The sequence below is a fragment of the Stegastes partitus genome, unplaced genomic scaffold, assembly GCF_000690725.1.
Source record: "Stegastes partitus isolate 25-593 unplaced genomic scaffold, Stegastes_partitus-1.0.2 Scaffold1000, whole genome shotgun sequence".
In the NCBI taxonomy this organism is placed as follows: domain Eukaryota; kingdom Metazoa; phylum Chordata; class Actinopteri; family Pomacentridae; genus Stegastes; species Stegastes partitus.
Window position 1 is genome coordinate 98,099 of NW_007578731.1, and position 19,905 is coordinate 118,003.

A 19,905-nucleotide genomic window follows, 5' to 3' on the forward strand; every position below is an offset into this window, starting at 1 on the left:
TGAAGCAGAAAAATCTAATTCTATGAGTTTAAGGCTCCAATGTCACATTTCTGAGCTTGTTAAAGTATTAAAGATGTTTTGTGCACTAGAGTTGAGTTGATTAGCTTTGCTGTAAAACACAAGATGTGTTCGTTCCTGAGCTTTAAAGGTTCTGATCGGCCGGTCTTTATGCTAAGCTAAGCTAACTAGCTGCAGGCTCAGACCTGATTTCTAAACACAGCAAACTTTATGTTATGAAATTCTCGTGTTTCTGCCCAGTTTGATCTTTTGAATGAGAAAAAGGAGATGAAACCGGCTGTAAATGTGCATTTTAAATGTTTTTAGTCGGTATTCAGTTTCACAAAAAAGCTACGTTGCTAAACTTAGCCCACATAAACCCCGTATCGTACTATCATTTGGATTTCTATCATCAAAATCCAGGTTGTGCTTCGTTTTCCTGCATTTATAACCATGAACCTGATCCTGATCCCTAATCCCATCCTGTCTTACTTCCGGTCTTTATGCTAAGCTAAGCTAGCTAGCTGCCGGCTACCTGTTTAGACCTGAGGGAGCGTGTAATTAAATCCTCGTGTTTTTGCTCAGCTGGATCTTTTGAATGAGAAACAGGAGATGCATGTTGGGAAACGGGCTGTAAACGGTTGTTTCTCTGAATTTTTAGAACGTTTGTGTTGATTGTGAGGTGCGCAAAGAAAACTACGCAACTAAACGTAAACCCTGGATTGTACTGTAATATGGACGTCTGTTATCTAAAATCCAGGTTGTGCTGCATTTATATCCATGAAGTCTAATCCTGTCCTATCGTATTGCACGTCTTTATGCTAAGCTACGCTAACTAGCTGCCAGGTCACAGTACATGTTCGGAAACAGGCTGTAATTGTGTGTTTTAGAATGTTTTTTTGTTGATATTGAGGTGCACAAGAAAGCTGCTTTACTATTATTTAGGTTTCTGTTACTAAAAATCCAGGTTGTGCTTCATTTTCCTGCATTTATAACCATGAAGTCTAATCCCGTCCCATCGTATTGCACGTCTTTATGCTAAGCTAAGCTATCTAGCTGCCAGGTCATGGTACATGCTCGGAAACGGGCTGTAATTGTGCGTTTCAGAATGTTTTTTGTTGATATTGAGATGCACAACAAAGCTACGTTCATAAATTTAGCCTACACAAACCATGTATCAGACAATATTTGGATTTCTATCATCAAAAATCCAGTTTGTGCTTCGTTTTCCTGCGTTTATAACCATGAAGCCTAATCCTGGCTTTAATCCCATCCTGTATTTATGCTAAGCTAAGCTAACTAGCTGTCGGGTCAGGACGCATGTTGGGAAACGGGCTGTAATTGTGCTTTTTAGAATGTTTTTTGTCGACATCTTGGTGCACAACAAAGCTGCTTTCCTACTATTTAGACTTCTGTTGATAATAAATTCTTCGTTTTCCTGCGTTGAAGGCCTAGAACTAAACCGGGCCCTCTGCTCAGCCCCCTGACCCGCATCCTGCCTCCGACCCGCCTGACTAACATCCTCCTCTGCACTCGGTCACGTTTGTGCAGCAGCTGCTGCTCGTATCGATCAGCCGGCGGCTTATCGGCAGGCCGGTCGGCGCCACGCGACAGTCGCTGGCAGCTGGGCTCTGAGCGGCCGGCCCACTCTGAGGATCCGTGGGTTTGTTTTGTGGAACCTCGGATGCTGGAACCTCAGTCAGATGTTTGTCAGGTCAGTGATGGAGCAGCTCACCGATCATTTAGCAGCTTTCAGTGGAACTACCGGCGAGTTTAGGTTCATTTATTTTTAGGTGTTAATGTTATTTTTGGTCATTTTGAACGATGAAAACAAACCCAGTAAATCTGCTCGTTGTGATTCATCTAAACACCATCTAGGACACTACTGTGTGCTTTTATTTTGGTAGATTTTCCAAACTTTTACGTTTCTGAAGTGAATTTGAAATGACTTCAACTATTTTATGTGTTCATGTGTTTTTTTGCGTGACGATAAAACACTAAATGTTCTGGTGGAGACTCATTTAAACCTCTTTTACGTTTATAAAATATGCTTTTACTTTGACAGATTTGCACTCGTATCAATATTTAACCTTTTATTAATAATTATAATTTATGTGTAAATGTTTTTTTTAGCCATTTTGCACGACGAGAACCAAACTTTGTTTTAAATAAAATAGAATAAAAATTAAATTAAATGCAAAAATAAAACACGATAATAAAACTAAACCATGTTTGTAGTTTTATAGTTTCATGTGATATAATATTAGTTGTTTTTTTAAAAATAAAACCAAACTTTGTGCACGTAAAATACAGATTTGTTGCGACGAAGACGAAACGACTTGCAGATAATCAGGGACACGTTTTATTTAATTAATCACTAATTAAATTTGTGATTAATTGAATCATTTGCATTAATATTCGTATTAACACTCATCATAATTTGAATTTTATTAATATAAATAATCAGAATAATGAGTTGTGAGTTTATGTTTTGGGGTTTTTTTGCCATTTTTTTGCCAAAACACATGAAAAACTTCTTATAATGGAGATGAAACAAGACAAATATTCAGTCGGACGTGATTCATTCAGGCTTCGTCTGGTTTTTATTTAATTAACCGTTCAAACGAGATCAGTTCTGTACTTTATGAATCGTTTCCTCTCGTCAGATGCTTCAGTTCAGGAATCAGAGCAGCTCAAAGTCTCAGCAGGTGTTTCTCTTCACCTGTCTGCAGCTCAACATGTGGCTCGTGTCTGTTTCTCCCGTTTTGAATCATCGCAGACTCGATTCAAGAGCAGTGACTCACATGTTAGCAGGCGGTTACGTAACGTCGTGGTGGGAAGACTGCTGCTCGTCCTCCGTCCTCCTCGTCCACGTTGTGTGTTTACAGCATCAGCAGCACATTTATGTTTAATAACTTCTGCTGTCGGTTAATCACACGATTAGTCATTTTAATTGTGCTGCAGCTCCTGGACGGCGGCTAAAGCACAAAGAAAACCGTTAAATATGAATCCTGCCTCGTTGCTACACAGGAATCAGTCACATGGTTCTGATGGAGGGTTTCTTTGCCTCTGAGACGTCGGCTTGTTGACTTTCAGCAGCAATCCTGCATTTTGTAGATATTTTTTTATGCGTTAGAAGTTTTTTCTTTGACCAAAATGTGTGTTTTACCAAATAGAAGCAGCTCTGAGGGGCAGGTGTAACGAAAAGAGCATCGATTATCGTCAAATAACGTCTAAATTCACAAAATGTTCATCCGGTCTTTTGTCCTCAACCCAAAAATGTTCAGTTTGCTGCCATGAAAGAGGAAAGAAACCGGAAAAGATTCACACTTACAAAGCTGGAATCAGAGAATTTAGACTTTTTCTCTTCTTCTAAATTAAAATTAGGATAAAATAAGAAGCAATGCTGCCATTAGAGTAAGAAAATCAAACATTACACACGATATTTACACTGAAATCACACAAACTGTTGAGAAAAGTCGTAACTCAGGTGACGTTTGTGTGATTGTTCACGTCTGAAGCGTCTTGTTCAGCTCTGATAAACTCGTCTTTGTGGGTGAAAATGTGCATTTAAGAGCAACAAGCTCAGTTCTTGTGTTTGTGGGAATTCAGTGTTTTTATGAAAACTTCCCGACAGGTCAGTTGAAATGATGAAAACGTGATCAGAGAGGATTTCTGCCGTCTGACGCTCCTGCTCAGAAATCCTCATTTTCACCAAATAAAACTCAGTCAAGCCTCCGACGTGACCGATAATATAAATATCATCACAGTGACTTGATTTCAGATTCAGTGTGTTGCATTTAAGTTTATTTTTTGTTTTCTTTGTCTTCTGAGCGACGTCCGGCAGCGACCGGCCGGTCTTCTGCATCCATTCCTGTCTGTTTCGGCGCCGTCCTCTTGTTGTTTCGAGTCGTCTTCGCCTTCTGATGTCGTCGTCATTCAGAAAACGTCGCTTCTCATCTATTTTCGTTGCTGTTTTTTTTCCTTTCTGAGCCTCCTTCCTGGTGCTAAACGGGATCGACGTGCGTCCGCTTCGTATTTCTGTCACGCAGCAGCAGCAGCAGCAGGTCGTGCTGTTTCTCATCGAGGCTTCGTTCACCCACGTGTTGTTGTGATTCGTTCTGGCGTCGGCGGGATCTGTTTGCGTGACGCATCGACAGCTGAGACGCCTTTCAGAGCTGCTGCTGTTCGTTACTGTGAACTAATTCTCTACTTCTGGGAAACAGTCGAGCAAAAAAAACAACGGAGAAAATCCCAAAAAGTGAACAAGATGCGCTCGACTTTTAAAAGCGAAAGGAAGCGACGACATGATGAATAAATCGAGGAGGGAACGTCGAACGAATTCTTCTCGTTCACTTCAAGTTTCAGAGCATCAGGAAGGCGCAGCAAACGTCCTGAAAGTCAGACTTCGCTTCAGATTTTCTCTTCGTAGCGTCGACGTGACGACAGCAAGTCAAACGTGTGATTTCTTGAAAACTCAAAGCAGAAATTCAGCTGAAGCGACATTTTTTAAAAGTAAATTATGGATTAAAAAAAACCTCATTTGTGAGAATCGGCTCCACGTTGGAGCTGCGACGATGATAAAAGTGGTGAATTTGAACATTTTCTTTCCTCTTTTATGATAATAAACTGAATATCTTTGAGAAAATAAGACGTAACTAATCGATTGGTTCATTAAACAATCAGCCGATTAGGTTTTAAGCTCCATGTTTGACTCGTTTGTTCTCCGCCGCTGCTAACGTGATAAAAACACAGCGAGAAACACCGTAAATCGTGGCGTTGACGGGTTTTTGAGGACTCGCCGGGCTGATACAGAAAGACGGATGCAGCACGACGAAGCTGCAGCTGAATGAATGAAGCGTGCGGCGCCGGCTGATGAGGTCACCGAACTTCCTGTCGTCTGATTGGCCGTTTTGAAACCTCCGAGCGTCACACGAACACAACATAAACGCAGGATTCACTTTCCAACTCGAACGTCTTTTTACAGATTTAAAAACGGCACAACAGAATTTTATTTTCTTTTTTTTTAATAAATGAGTGACAGAGTTCTGAAACTAGAGATGAATGTTTGGACCCACCGAGGCCACAGAGACACTAAAGAAAGTCGGACTGTGTTTGTGAGCAGACGTTTCATTGAGACGCTCGATTGAATCTCCTTCTGTTCGTGTTGAGCATTTATTAAAAGGACGCCGCCTCATCCTGCACCACTGGGCTGCTAACATGCTAACGTTAGCACGGGGTCGGTGTTTCCTGTTGGTTGTTTCTACGTTCAAAAGCTCCTCGTTCAAAAGTCTGCGAATCAGCAGCATCTAGACGCGACTCTCAAGACGTCCAAAAAGCTTAAATTAAGACCGATTCAGCAGCCGCACGCCTCAGATGTACGTTTGAATAAACTGTTTAAGAACAAATCCAGAATCATAGCGTCCACGAGTAAAGGACGGCCCGACCATCCAGGCCGATGTCCTGCATTCTTCTGTGATTTTTCTCAGCTGATTGGCGGTAAAACAAATTAAATGCAGCCGCCTGAAGTTGACGAACTGCGTCTGAAGAGTCTCTGAAGTCAGAATTTGCAATGCACAGCGTAAAGAAGCAGCAGTTCTGGGATTTGAGACTAAACGTTTCTGAAGGAACCTGATGCTCGTGTGGACTCCAGCACCCAGCTTCCTGCAGACTGAATGATGCAGCGACGGTTTGATGTAGAAACTCTTTGTCTGAAACTGTGACAAACGGCAGCAGAGTGTGACTTTGCTGCAGCGGCCCAGACGGAGCTGAAGCGTATTAATAGACGCCGTTTTCTTTATTCATGAGGACGCTTCGTTGTTGAGCCGTCGCATCTGTGTCAGTGTGTCTGGCTCCCAGTGAACCTGCTGAACTGCAGCTTGTCGGTTCTGCGCTCGGCGTCGGAAAGTTGTTCCGCTCTGACCGAACGGCGGAGATCCAGAGAAGTTTATGGAGTAAAGTAAAGGTGGAGCTGGTTGGTTAAGCCGTTAAATGAGGATTACTGGTCATTAAGTTGGTAGATCCATTTGAAGAGCTGAAGGCGACTCGTCATCGTGTGACCTGTTCACATGCGTCATAACCATCAGTTCTTGGTGTCGTGCTCCGACTATGTCACGTTTGTTTTTTTGTGATTTCTGTTGGTTAGTCACCATCTAACGCCCTCGTGGCTGCTGGAACTCGTCGGGCGTTCTGATATTACGACTTCTGGTGTCACGGAGCTTTTCTGATTAAACCCGATTAATCACACGTGCAGCAGAGTCGGAGACGTGTGGATGATTCTCCTACAGGCTGTCCAGCAACCAGCAGCTTCAGATGTGTTCAGAAGAAGAAGGTCACCAACACGTGTCGGGCCGCTTCATTCATCCCACGGTGCAGACATGTGCAGTGAAGGGGTTAAAAGTCATCAGAAGTGATCAATGAGGATTGATTTTTCCACATGTGCATGTTCACATCGTACAGATTCCTCTGGAGGTGGAAAACAACAACATGAGATTCTTCCAGGAGTAGAAAGTAAAGAAGTGATAATACGGCACAGACGTTTTAAATGTGCAAAATAGTTCATTACTGTTTAAAATGAGTGCCAAACTCTGAGTGTCAAGTCTGCAGAAATGAAATGAGGAGGAACTGACGCTGCATGAACCAGACTTTTACTTTAGTTGTTTGGGGCAGTGAAGGTGGCAGAAAACTGTTTATTTACACGTTAACGTCACGCTGACGTCTCACACAAGCAGCTCCGACTGCCTTTGATTTGTATTTTACAGGTTAATTATTGAAAAACTATTAAATCTGCGTAATGAAACGACAAAAAAAAAACCCTTCCAGCCCTGTCCGAGTGTCCGACGGCAGCGTGCAGCAGGGAAACTCTTGTTCGGTGCACAATGAGGCAATTAGGTGCTCAAACAGCGGTTGAATGATGGGTTGTAATTAGCAAGCGCTTCGTTTTGTGGGTGAGAAATCACGCGGTGTGACGCCTGGACGGTGGAAACTGTGAGAGAGATGATTTATCATGACCTGAAATCTGAGGTCTTGTCCTTAAAATCTGTGCAGACTCAGATTTTTGTCCTCAGATCGAAGTCGGAGTGTTTCAGCGAACACCAGCGTGTCCTCACAAGGGGAGCAAGACGAGGACACCCTCTGACGAGCACAGGGAACAGACGGCGCCGCTGATTGGCTCTCGCGCTGTTGCTATGGCGTTTTAAGCCGCCCCCCCATTGGTCGGGGTCTCTCGGACCGGGATCGACCTGCCGGGCTGTCTGTCAGCATCCCGCCGTCGCCACGGCAACAGACAGGAAGCGGGGCGGGAGGCGGAGGAGAAAGAACGGTGTTGTTGTTGTTGTTGCTGCAGCAGCAGAAGGAGAAGAAACTCCTCTGTCATTTATTTCCTCCCAGTTATTTATTTATCTTTCCAGGGGATGATCCTTCTGCAAACTGCACTTTTTTTTTTATTTTTATCCGCAGCACAAAATGGCTTAATGCGTCCACGCACACATGAAACGCTGCAGGGTCAGTTGGTCGCGACCCGCTAATCCCTCCGAGCAAAAGATGATTATTAGGACGACATGTTTGGATGAGAAGCGGGGATGTGAATGTTGTCCGTGACGTGTTCATTCATCATGGTACGGCTCAGATGATCTGCTCGTCTGTTGCTGTCGGTCAGGTGGAAGTTGTTTATGTCTCAGATATTGTTCCTAGAAAACAACACACGTCTGGTTTAATGTCTCTCCTGAGCCCAGAACGCTGCTGCATCAGAGTTTAGACTGATGTCGACAGGAGACGCTCGACTCCTGGTGCATGTTTTGGGCATAAATCAGCTTGAATATAAATGCTTTCAATTAAAATTCTGCGTCTGTCATGGGAGGCAGTTCGTTTGTGTCCAGAGCTTCGTCCGGTGGGCTCGAGGTCGACGGCGGCTCACAGCTGCATCCTTTTTTTAAACCACCTTCCCTGCAGGAAAGTGACATGAACGACATGTTCACATTCACCTGCTGCGTCTGACAGCCGGTAGCTCTGCTGGCTTTGGAGGCACACGAGCAGGAATCTAATGTAGCATCAGGCCTTTTTGTTGCTCAACACATCCGCTCACTTCATTAGATAATCCTGTTCAACTGCTCATTAATGCAAACCTCTGATAAACCAATCAGATGGCAGCAACTCAGTGACATGTTAACGTTGGAAATGAGCATCAGAATGGAAAACAACGCTGGTTTCAGTGACTTTGAATGCTTGTTGTTGCCAGACGGGCTCAGAAACTGCTGATCTGCTGGGATGTTCAACCAACCCTGGGGTTTGCATAAAACTGTGCGACAAAGAGGAAATGGCCAGACGGGCTGGAAATGACGGGAAGGCAACGGTAGCTCAAAAACCAACCGAGGTATGCAGACGACAGAAGATGCTGATGGTACAGTCATCGAGTCATATGTCATGAAAAATCGACAAAGACAAAATATGACAAAAATGCCAGAATATCGTTTGTCTTCAAAGATGTCACAAAAAAGTAGAATCACATGTTGACAAAAAATGTCATAAATATAGTCTTAGTATGGTATGGCGTCAAAGTTGTAAAAATTTTTAAAAAATTTAAAAAATAATAAAAATTGCACAAAGAGGTTGTCGAATTGTATGTTGTCAAAAAGTATCAAAAATGTAAAAAATAAAAATGTTTTTTAAAAAGCCACAAAAACGTTAAAATGACAGAACAATGCCAGTCTTGTATGTCTTTAAAGACGGGGCAGAAACGTAACATCGTATGTCGTAAAAATTTCACAAAAACATAAAAACAATTTTAAAAAATGTGCGGAATCATACGTGGTCACAGTAGTACAAAAATGTTCAAATTGTATGTTATCAAAAATGACACAAAAAGTCTTATTATAGTGTGATATGGTGTCAAAAATAATTCAATAAAGAAAAAATGTAAATTGCACAAAAATGTAACAAAAACATAAAGAATGTTTAAAAAAAGTTACAAAAACAAAGAACGTTACAAAAATGTTACAAAAACACAAAGAATGTTACAACAATGTTACAAAAACCATAAAAATCGACACAAACATGTCAGAGTATCATATAGCACGGCGTCAAAAATGTTTCTAAAAAATGTCAAAAATGTGATGGAATCACGTCATCAAAAATGTCACAAAAACATAACAACAATTTTAAAAAATGTGCGGAATCACACGTGGTCACAGTAGTACAAAAATGTTCAAAATGTATGTTATCAAGAATGACACAGAAAGTCTTATTATAGTGTGATATGGTGTCCAAAATAATTCAATAAAGAAAAAATGTAAATTGCACAAAAATGTCGAATTGTATGTCATCAAAAATGTCACAAAAACATAAAGAATGTTACAAAAATGTTACAGAAACGTAAAGAATGTTACAAAATGTTACAAAAATGTAAAAATCGACACAAACATGTCAGAGTATCATATAGCACGGAGTCAAAAATGTTTTTAAAAAAATGTCAAAAACGTGATGGAATCATGTCATCAAAAATGTCACAACAACAACAACACGGATGAGAAAACGTTGTCTTGATAACATTATTAGAACGCTGTGATGTTCGTGAGTGTCGTGGGAACAAACAGAAGAAGTGAGTTAGAAACAGGGAGGGCGGTGACGGCAGGTTGTAACCGAGAAGGAAACAAAGGAAGAGGCAGGAAAGTCGAGGAGGCAGCGCATGAATATTAGAGTAAAGTTCCCGAGACAGGAGTTGCATAAGCACCTCTGACCCAGAAACCTTGTGCAGTCGGACTGAACTCACCCCGAGATGGAGGGAACGAAAACAGCCGGAGGGGGAGGAGAGGGGAGGCGTGGGAAGGAGGTGAAGGAGGCTGAAGACAGTCGGCAGCGCTGCTCTCTGCTGTGGTTTTGTCCTCGTCTGCACTCTCAATGCATCACTCGTACAGTCTGACATCAACACACGTCCTGTTGTCAGAATGTGCAAGTTTGTAGACGAAGACTTTGGGACGTGTCGCTACGTACAGCAGAGCCTTTTGTTCTCAGCGGGAAGGAAAGGTTGAGCGGACCGTGGAAGAAGACGGCGAGGACAAAGAGCCGTCTGAATAATGAAGGCGGCGAGGTGAAAGACAAGGTGAGATCCAGCAGGAAGTCAGCTGACAGGCGCTCGCCGGCAGACGCTCAACTGCACCGAAGTGAACAATTAAGGGCGGCGCAGAGACGGAGAAAGTCAAGGCGGATTTATTTATCGAGTGCTTTAAACAAAGGCCTCTCCTGGAATACAGATGAGGCTGCAGGAGGGGAAACAAAAAGGAGGGAAACCGGAGAAGCTGTTAAAGGTTAAAGGTACGAGACTGAAGTATGGATGCTCAGATACCTGCAGGAGGCTTCAGCTCAGCAGCCAGAGAGAGACGTGCAAGATGAGAACGTCATGAACCACAGCGAGACAAAAGAAACAGAGAATGTCCCGGACGCATGATAGAATCAAACGTCATCAGAAATGAGAAAGACGCCATGGAAGTGTATGACCACAAAAATATCACAAAAATACCACAAAAACATCCAAACTGACAAATTAAAAAAACCCCATAGAATCGTATGTCGACAAGAATGTCACAAAAATGTCAAATATTGCCCCCAAGAAACATTACTGAATCATACGACGTCAAAAATGCCACAAAAGCGTCAAAAACAGCCCAAAAACAGGTTATTGAATCGTACGACCTCGAAAATGCCACAAAAGCGTCAAAAACAGCCCAAAAACAGGTTTTTGAATCGTATGACGTCAAAAATGACACAAAAACTTTTAAAATGTCAAAAACGCTGCAGAACTGTATGAAGTCAAAATGACACAAAAACGGCAGAAAGGACAAAAAAAACAAAAAACACCACCATAGAATTGTGTGTTACCAAAACTGCCACAAAAACCGAAAAAATTGACCACAACAAAACTCGTATATCATCAAGAACGCCAGAAAAATGTCAAATAAGTCAAAAATGCTGTACGATGCCGAAAAGGTCACAAAAATTTAACAAATGACAAAAACACGATATAATTATATGTTGTCAAATATGACACAAAAACACTGTGTGATCGTATGATGCCAAAAGTGCCACGAAAATGTAAAAAGTTGTCTCCCCCAAATAAAGTCATAGAATCATGTGACGTCAGAATGCCACAAAAACGTCAAAACACCACATGATTATGTTGTCAACGTAAAAAAAAACAAAAAAACAAAAATGTAAGTCGTTGTCAAAAGTGCCAAAAAAAATGTACAAAAAAATTGCCCCCCAAGAAAGTTATAGAATCGTATGACGTCAAAAATGCCAGAAAAATGTCAAAAAATAGGTTTTTGAATTGTATAAAATCAAAATGCCACAAAAACAGCAAAAAGGACCAAAAAAAAAAAACACCATAGAATTGTGCGTTGCCAAAAATGCCAAAAAAAGAAGAAAAAAATTGACCACAAAAAACTTAATAGAATCATATGTCGTCAAAAATGTCCCAAAAAAATGCCAGAAATATGTCAAATATGTCAAAAACTTAACAAATGACAAAAACAACAAAAAAACAGCAAAAAGGACCAAAAAATAAACGCCATAGAATCATATGTTGTCAAAAATGTCACAAAAACATCAAAAACACCACATGGTTATGTTGTCAATGTAAAAAAAAAACAACAAAAAAACAAAAACGTAAGTCGTAAGTTGTCAAAAGTGCCAAAAAAATGTTTAGAAAAATTGCCCCCCAAGAAAGTTATAGAATCATATGACGTCAAAAATGCCAGAAAAATGACAAAAACACATATTATTGTGTCACATGTTATGTTATATGTTGTCAAATGTGACACAAAAACACTGTGTGATCATATGATGCCAAAAATGTAAGAAGTCGTCTCCCAAAAAAAATCATAGAATCGTATGACGTCAAAATGCAACAAAAACGGCAAAAAGGACCAAAAAAAAAAAAAAACAATAGAACTGTGTTGCCAAAAATGTACAAAAAAATACAAAAAAAACATCAAAGATTTCCCCCCAAAAAAGATGTTATTGAATCGTACAACGTCAAAAATGTAGTAAAACGTGAAAATGACATAAACGACACATAATGCTGTCAGAAGTGCCACAAAAGATAAAATGACATGAGGTCAAAACTGTCCCAAACCCTGCTGTAGTGTGCCGTTAGAAAAGCCCCAGAAACAACCACACAGACCAGATGAGCGTGGTGGAGGGCAGGAGAAGCCCCGACACAGAGTTCTGGTCCAGACGGGGGAACTCGAGGACACGGCAGCAGCTTCACCACGTCCATCTGAACTCATCTTCTGACCTCACACGAGCCCGGATGACTCGGAGCTCGTGTCTGTGCCGGATCGACCTGGAGGGCGGCGCTGCTCGCCTCGTGATCAAACGCTGACGAGAGGCTGCCGTCGCTCCAGCGCCCGCTGCGATCGGATCTATTCTGGTCCTGAGCTTCCGCCGTGGAGGGTGAAGCCAAGCTGTGTGTGCGCACAGAGCAGAGTCTGTTCCATCAGAGCTGCTCAGTCAGCCGGCAGCGACGCCGTCACATCGGGCAGGTGGTTGTTCAGGCTTTGATTTTTTTAAAATCACATCAGCTTCGGCTGCGTTTTTACAAATCGTTTGGTTCAGATGAGTCGGTTTGTGGTGGTTCTGCTGAAATCCAACATGCAGAGACGCCATGTGTTCACTTCAATGCATGTTCTGCTGGTTTGTTAGTGAACACAGGAGTTGATCTGTTTTTATCTCCATGTTTCAGATAAAAATCTACTTAATTAAATGTGTTGTAGTTTATAACGAGCAAACTTTAACTGTGGTGAATGTATTTGTCGTTCAAAGGCATTTAGATGTAACCGGATCAGACGATTTAAAAAGCAGTTTTCATACAGATGACACACAAAGTGCTTTACAGATGAAAGGAATTTAAAAAAGCCATAAACAACAACCTTCATGCTGCAAACGAAGGACTCCAACACACAGGGATTATTAACGATGCACGCAATAAACAAGATAAACACATCATCTCTTTAAACTGAAGAAAGAAAGATGAAGTAATGCAGCAGTGAATCTAAATAAATACGTGACCAAATAGAGAAATCAACAAATTAAATTAGCTCCAAAAATAGTCACAAATCAATAAAAACAATCAAAGCTGGCTGAGTTTTGTGGCCCACGAGGACGAAGCGCTGCCTCGCTGAGTGCTCGTTAAATCACATCCTCGTCTACGTTGTTGATGACTGACCCGGTTCCTCCTCTCTCAGGTGAAGCCATGCACCTGGGCAGCGCTCCATAACCGGCCCGGTCCCTCGCCTCCCACCTGATCGCCCGTCCTCCTCCTCCTCCTCCGTCGCTCCTCGGCCGACTCTCCTCCTGCCCCGTTGGCCATGACGACCACCCTGGAGACCCTGCTGGCCCACCCGGACCAGGAGCTGGGCCCCGAGTGGCTGGACGGCTGCCAGGACTCGGCCGGCCGCTACAAGGTGGTTCCCTCCGTCGTCTGCTCCATGTGCTGCCTCTTCGGCATCATCTACTGCTTCTTTGGTGAGTTGGACTCTGTGAGAACTGGTTCTGGTACCGGGCGGTTTTTTGTCTTTGTCCACAGCTCGACATCGGACTCTTGAATCCAAACAGTGATTATAACATGCGTCGCATTTATTTCACTTTTCAGGTCCAATAGAACATCTCATTTCATTTTTCCCGTTATCGTGTGTGACATCATCTCATCCCCAGATGGCCGCCGTCCCTGAGCCTGGTTCTGTTGGAGGTTTTTTTATTTTTCCTTCCCGTTGAAGCGTTTTTTTCGGTTCCTTCCCACCGTCTGCCAACTGCTGGCTCTTAGGGAGTCCAAAGACAGCTTCGGCTTGTTGGCTGCTCTGTTTGTTTTTTGTCTTTTTTAATTCATAAGGTCTTCGCCTCGCTGTGTGAAGCGCTACGAGGTGTCATATGGTGCCAGCATCACTTTTTGCTCCATTCTAGCCTTAGTTCAGCTTGTTTGGTTTCAGTCCTGCATCGTACTTTCATCAAACCAGTTGTTTTAGAAGAAGAAAGTTGTTCAAATGAGGGCCGTGGTGAAACCGATGCTGAAGTACACCTTCACAAAATGCTCCTCAGCCCTCATTTGACAACTTTCCTCTAAAACAACTGGTTTAAACATTACGACTTTATTCTCGTAATATTAAAACTTTATTCTCGTAATATTAAAACTTTATTCTTGCAATATTACAGCTTTGTTCTTGTAAAATTCTGACTTTATTCATTACAACGTTATTCTCGTAAAGTTACAACCTCATGCTCATATAGTTCCGATTTTATTCTGGTAAAATTACAGCTTTGTTCTCATAGAGTTACTATTTTATTCTCAAAGTCTGTGGAAGAATGTTTTTCTTAATGTGGCCCTAATGCTCCGTCATACCTGCGTTTCTTGCGTCATCATTATTATTTTTCTGTCTGAGCAATATGTGGCAGAAGAATTTCCATTTGGGGATCAATAAAGTTTCCTCCCATGTGACTGGTTTGTGCCTGTTGATGTTCATGTTTCCTGCTCTTCTTTCAGGATATCGCTGCTTCAAGGCGGTGATGTTCCTGACGGGCCTCATGTTCGGCTCCGTCGTCATCTTCATGCTCTGCTACAAGGAGCGCGTGCTGGACACCCAGCTGAGCGTGGAGGCCTCAGTGGGCATCGGCCTGGGCATCGGGACGCTCTGCGGCCTGGTCACCATGCTGGTTCGCAGCGTGGGCCTCTTCATGGTGGGCCTGCTGCTGGGCCTGCTGGTGGCCGTGGCCACCCTGGTGGGCATGGAGGAGCTGTCCGACAGCCCCCCGCGCTCCGTCTGGGTGCCCCTGGGCGTGCTGCTTGGCCTGGGCATGCTGTTCGCCGTGCTCACCCTGCAGTGGCAGCGGCTCTTTACCACGCTGTCCACGGCGGTGTTCGGCGCGGCGGTCATCACGGTGGCGCTGGACTACTTCATAGAGCTCTTCGCCCTCGTGTTCTACATGTACGAGCGGATAAAAGCCGAGTCCGGGAAGCCGGTGTGCTGGCTGACGTGGGTGGTGCTCGGGGTGTGGCCCGCCCTCACCCTGCTGGGCGTCATGGTCCAGTGGAAGGTGACCGCTGAGGGATACTCCCACACCAAGGGTGAGGAAAACTGGCTGGGATGCTCGTCTGTGGTGCGGGTCACTGGTTTGACTGAATGTAAAATCAAATAGCTGTGTGTGCTCAGCATCATGGTGTGTTCAGGGACAGTCAGCGGACTGTGTAGAAACCAGCTTCAGAGGTGGAGTCGCCTCCCAATTACTGATGAAGTTAAAATCTGCTGGATGAATTCTGTCACTGTGTCACTTTGGGCTCTTTAACTCTGAATCTTCCACCTTAGGTACTGGATAAATGTCTCCTGAAGACTGTCCTCAGAAAAGTGTAGTTTCAGGAGTTCCTCAAGGCACCTTCATGGGTCCTCTTGAGTTTGTATAAAGATGACCCATTCTTGGTCATCATTAGATGGTATTTTCAGTAATTAAGGAGTACTTTGAGAGCCACAGCTGTAGTAAGGCATCAGTCTGTCAGATGTTCTCCTCACCAACCTTCCTCCGTCCTCCACAGTGATCATCAGCCGGCAGCAGAGGAGGATGCAGGTGATGCGGATTCGCCAGCGGGACGACCGCTACCGCAACAAGAAGAAGAAGAAGCAGCAGCACGGCTCCACCTCCCACCATCACCACCAGGCCAAGCAGCTCCACGCCGAGCAGGCCTACCGCCGCAAACCCAACCCCATCCGCCGCTACGACACCGACGTCCTCTCGCCGGTGAGGAGCCTCAGCAGTGTTGTCGGACTGGTTTTTGTTCCAATTTTTGTTAGTTCAGCTAAATATGATTTGCTTTCACTTGACAAGGAGAAAGCTCTGTTTACGCTGGTACGTCGTGGAAGCTCACCCCAGACATACGAAGGAAGATATCTGGAACTTTCACTTTCACTGCTAATCTAAGCTAAAAGATGTTTCTACCATCTTCCAGCAGATTTTCAAAATTTAAAGTCAAACTCTGGTTATATTTATATTATTCTTGATATAGACATCTGTGGGGTTTGTTGTGACTTGTGGACTTAGAATGAGCGAAATTAGAAAACAGGACCGCGTGACAATGCTAATGCTAATAGCTAACACCTTCTTCTTTTTTTTTATGTTGGACTGAGTTTGCAGGCGCTGGACAACAGTAAATGAGGAGTATTTTGAATCGGTGAGGATGCTAGCACGCTAGGCTAACAGGCTGCTGCTTTCCGATTGAGAGCTAGCCAGCTGGAAATGGAATTACCGAACAGGATTTTTGGTGTTTGACGATGCTGATAATGCTAATAGCTCACTTCCTTATTTCTTTAATGTAAGGCAGACATAAGACTGAGATTATTGTTCCATTTTCTGTTGGCTCTGATATCAGATAAATATATTTAGGAGGCGATCTGTGGCATTTCCTCCTAAAACCATGTAAAAACCAGAAATGGTGAACAATCACAAACCACCACAGTTTCCTCTCATCTCTCTTCTGAATTATTAAGAATGTTAAATTGCTGCTAAATGAAAAATTCAAATCTTGCAGTCAGGAGGAAACCAGTCTTTTAAAGTTTTACTGTATGTGAGTTCATGTTTAACTCCATACTTTCTCTTGAACCATTTTTTTTTCCAGAGCTACATCCAGAGTTTTCGGGACCGGCAGGTGCAGGCCCAGCCCTTCCCGGGCCGGCTGGTCGGAGGCTCCCATGCCGTGGTGGAGATGGGCTACGACTGCGGATCCACGACGCCCCTCACTGGAGCTGCAGGACCTTCACTACGGGTCTGACACCTCCGCCACCTCCCGGAGGCCTGAACACACCACTGCACCAGGGAGATACGTGACTCTGCAATCACTACCCCACCTGGGTGTAACCACGCCTGTGCCGGGACAAACCACCACTGGGTTCAAATGCAAAGATTCTGGGTTTAGCCACACACCTACGAGGATAGAAAATAGCCCTTTACTAATTAAATGTTGGACCATAAATCTCCTGGAGCCATCAGTGTGGTGCAGAGGTTCGATTGACCTCTATTTCACTGTCTGTCAGTAGATCCAAATGCACTAAATGCATGCATGCACTTAACACAAACACACACTGCAGCTACAATCTTAAGGGGTCCGTTCGAAAACCCGAAGCAGCCTGCCGGACCCGACCTGTGCGCTAAAACAGATCAGGGATCAGACTGCAAACCCGCCTCAGGTTCTGACACAGGCTTCAAAACACAACTCTGCTGTTTCTACCACCGTTCCTCAACCGATGCTGCAGAAGCAACTAGTTCCTCAGCCTGTAGGCCTCTTTAGAAGTCATCTACGAAGGGAGGTAAAGGCCCTTCAATGCAAACCGGGATCCTTTATTTGCTTTCTGTGCCATCTGGACTACAATTAATGTCGTTTTTAAAGAGGGGGAAACCCTTTGTCACCCTTGGTGCTGGACAATACACTACTTCAAGCGTCAGACTGCTCTCTGAAGGCCCGGGGATCTGTTTAAACGGGTGCCTTGCCCCTCCTCGGACTGTGCAGCGCAGCGACAGGAGGGGGGTTACTGGCAGGTTCCCCATCAGTGGCTTGTTTTTGCATTAAATGTGAGGATTCTTCAGGGGAGAGGAGGGATGTAGCCGCGGAGCTACAGCGAGCAGGGTATAACGTTTCTGGAGTCGGCTTGTTGTCTTCACAGATGCCTGGATATGTGAGGAGGATTTGCTTTCAGCTGAGGAGGTCTTGTTTACACTGGCACCTCGGGAGAGCTCGCCCCAGACATATGTAGGGGGATGTTTGAGAAACTGTGCTGGACATTTTAATCACTGCTGTGAAAAACAATCTCCAGGAGACGGCTTGAAATGCGAATCAGAGCAGCTGAAAGATTTGTAGACCATCGGCGAGGGTGTTAAACTTCTAAATCTGAGGTCATACTGGAGTTAAACTTTGCTATGAAATCCAGGTGTATACGTTTGTGGGGTTTGTTATGACTTAAAATCTGTAGATGATAACTCCCAAACAAGATTTTTGATGCTTGATGATGCTAATGCTAATGCTAATAGCTCACTCCCTCGTATTTTTTTTTGATGCGAGACGAACAAAAGACCGAGTTTCCACAAGTCCGACAACAGCAACACAAACGAGCGGCTTGAAGTTGGCTAACTTGCTGCTAGCCGACGAGTTAGCCAAGCTCGAGCTTAGCTGCATGATGGCTCCTTCTAAAAGCTAAAACGTTAAACTAAAAGAATAAAGATTTTTTCCGCAAATATGACCAAAAACATCTTCTTATTAAAACCATGTGCACTGTTGTTATTTTAGCAAATGAGGGGTTTAGAGTTGGCTACCTTGCTGCTAGCCCGCTAGTTAGCCAAGCTCGAGCTTAGCCGCACGATGGCTCCTTCTCAAAGCTAAAAAAAACACAAAAAAATAACGTTTTTTGACCAAAAACATCTTCTTATTAAAACCACGTGCACTGTTGTTATTTTTTAACAGAAATGGACGTTTCTGTTAAAAAGCTAGCCAGCTAATTAGCCTAGCTAGCTAGCCTTTACTTTCCAAGTTGAGCTTATCTGTGCGATGGCTCCTTTTGAAACCAACGTGAGAAGCTTTTTCTGCAAACATGACCCAAAACATTTCTATCCTCTTTTAGAAACCATGTGCTCTGTTGTTGGAAGTTGTGTGTTTGAACTGAAATGGAAAATTTAAGCCAGTGGAAGTCGGTAATCAGTTGCATTTGTGCTTCAGGCTGCTAATTTCATCTAAATTCACAGTTTTAGGCTGCGTTTCAGTTTTTCAATCATTGTCTTTAGCTGCAAAGAAACCGCTTCCTGGACCGTTTTTTTTTAAAAGCCAAAAAATCGTCTGAGAAATGTGAGAAAGCCTTTTGAACGGACTACAGCGAGGTGCCGGTGTAAACAGGCTGGAGTGTGAATGAACAAAGTGGACTCGTGGCCATAACAACTTGTACTTAGACCAACTCCTTCCATCATGTGCATTGACTTTTCTTTATCTGGGACGTTTGTTTTTTTGTCAACAGTGAAAATGTGAATACTTTGTTAGCGTCTTTACCTTTTTAAAGGGAAAGCAAGCCGACGTGTGGGGAGGGCGGGGGGGGTTTACGCTACGTTTTTACCTGTCGGTGAGAAGCCGAAATGCATGAACCCAGTCCTCCGACCCGCCCAACACCCTCCCATCCCTCCATGTGCATCGATGTGAACTTTGTACATAAAACACAGCACTTACTAACTTTCTTTCTTTTTTTTTTTTACCATTTCTTCGTTTTCTTTTCTTAGTACTCTAATTTAATTCTTTTTCCGGTGGGATGTATTTATTTGCTGATTTATTTATTTCCTGAGCCGTTCTGTAAAGGAGAGTGCAATGTCACCGCTGTAGGCCAGAAAACTCCATGCTTTTAAAAAAAACAACTGAACTACGACTATAATTATTAAAGCATGTGTTCCTACGGGCCTGTACGCAGTCTGTGTGTGCGAGTCGTCTTTCGGAGCAAGGACATGAAGACATCAACCAGCTGAGATGCATGAAATCCACTTTGCCTTTATTAGCCAATAATGTTTGAAAGTCACAGCGGATTACGTTTCCTGCTGACAGCCCCGTCCTCTGCTCTGTTTCTTCGTATTTCCAGCCTCACACATCCTCCCCCCCCCAAGTCTTATCCTTCGTTTCATCTCCAGACACCTTTTAATCTCCTCCTCCATCTCCGCCTCTTTATCTCTCCTTCAGCGCAAACAACCTAGAAAACCAGAAGAATCCACGCCGCTGCGCTTTCATGTTTCAAGTCCGAGTGGTGAAAATTAATCAGTGTTTGGCTGCAGAGAAATGGCTTAAATTAGAGCGCTAAGCGTGTGCATCTTATTCAAGAGGATGCTTGAAGTGCTTTTACCCTTTTAGGTGCC

At 43.5% G+C, this 19,905-nt stretch overlaps 1 protein-coding gene across 1 annotated transcript; it reads left to right on the forward strand.

Annotated features, from left to right (window-relative positions):
• The first annotated feature begins 13,358 nt into the window (after positions 1-13,358).
• tmem198ab (transmembrane protein 198ab) lies at positions 13,359-19,043 on the forward strand. Its single transcript, XM_008294843.1, has 4 exons — positions 13,359-13,515; positions 14,528-15,109; positions 15,572-15,774; positions 16,649-19,043. Exons 1-4 carry the CDS (start codon positions 13,359-13,361, stop codon positions 16,799-16,801), a joined length of 1,095 nt encoding a protein of 364 aa, XP_008293065.1. The 3' UTR covers positions 16,802-19,043.
• The last annotated feature ends 862 nt before the right edge of the window (positions 19,044-19,905 follow it).

Excerpts from the sequence above, each read along its gene's own strand:
- tmem198ab (XM_008294843.1), top strand. The coding sequence starts at position 13,359 with ATGACGACCACCCTGGAGACCCTGCTGGCCCACCCGGACCAGGAGCTG. Across the intron at positions 15,110-15,571 it reads GGGATACTCCCACACCAAGG|TGATCATCAGCCGGCAGCAG; the intron begins GTGAGGAAAACT and ends CGTCCTCCACAG. Across the intron at positions 15,775-16,648 it reads ACACCGACGTCCTCTCGCCG|AGCTACATCCAGAGTTTTCG; the intron begins GTGAGGAGCCTC and ends TTTTTTTTCCAG.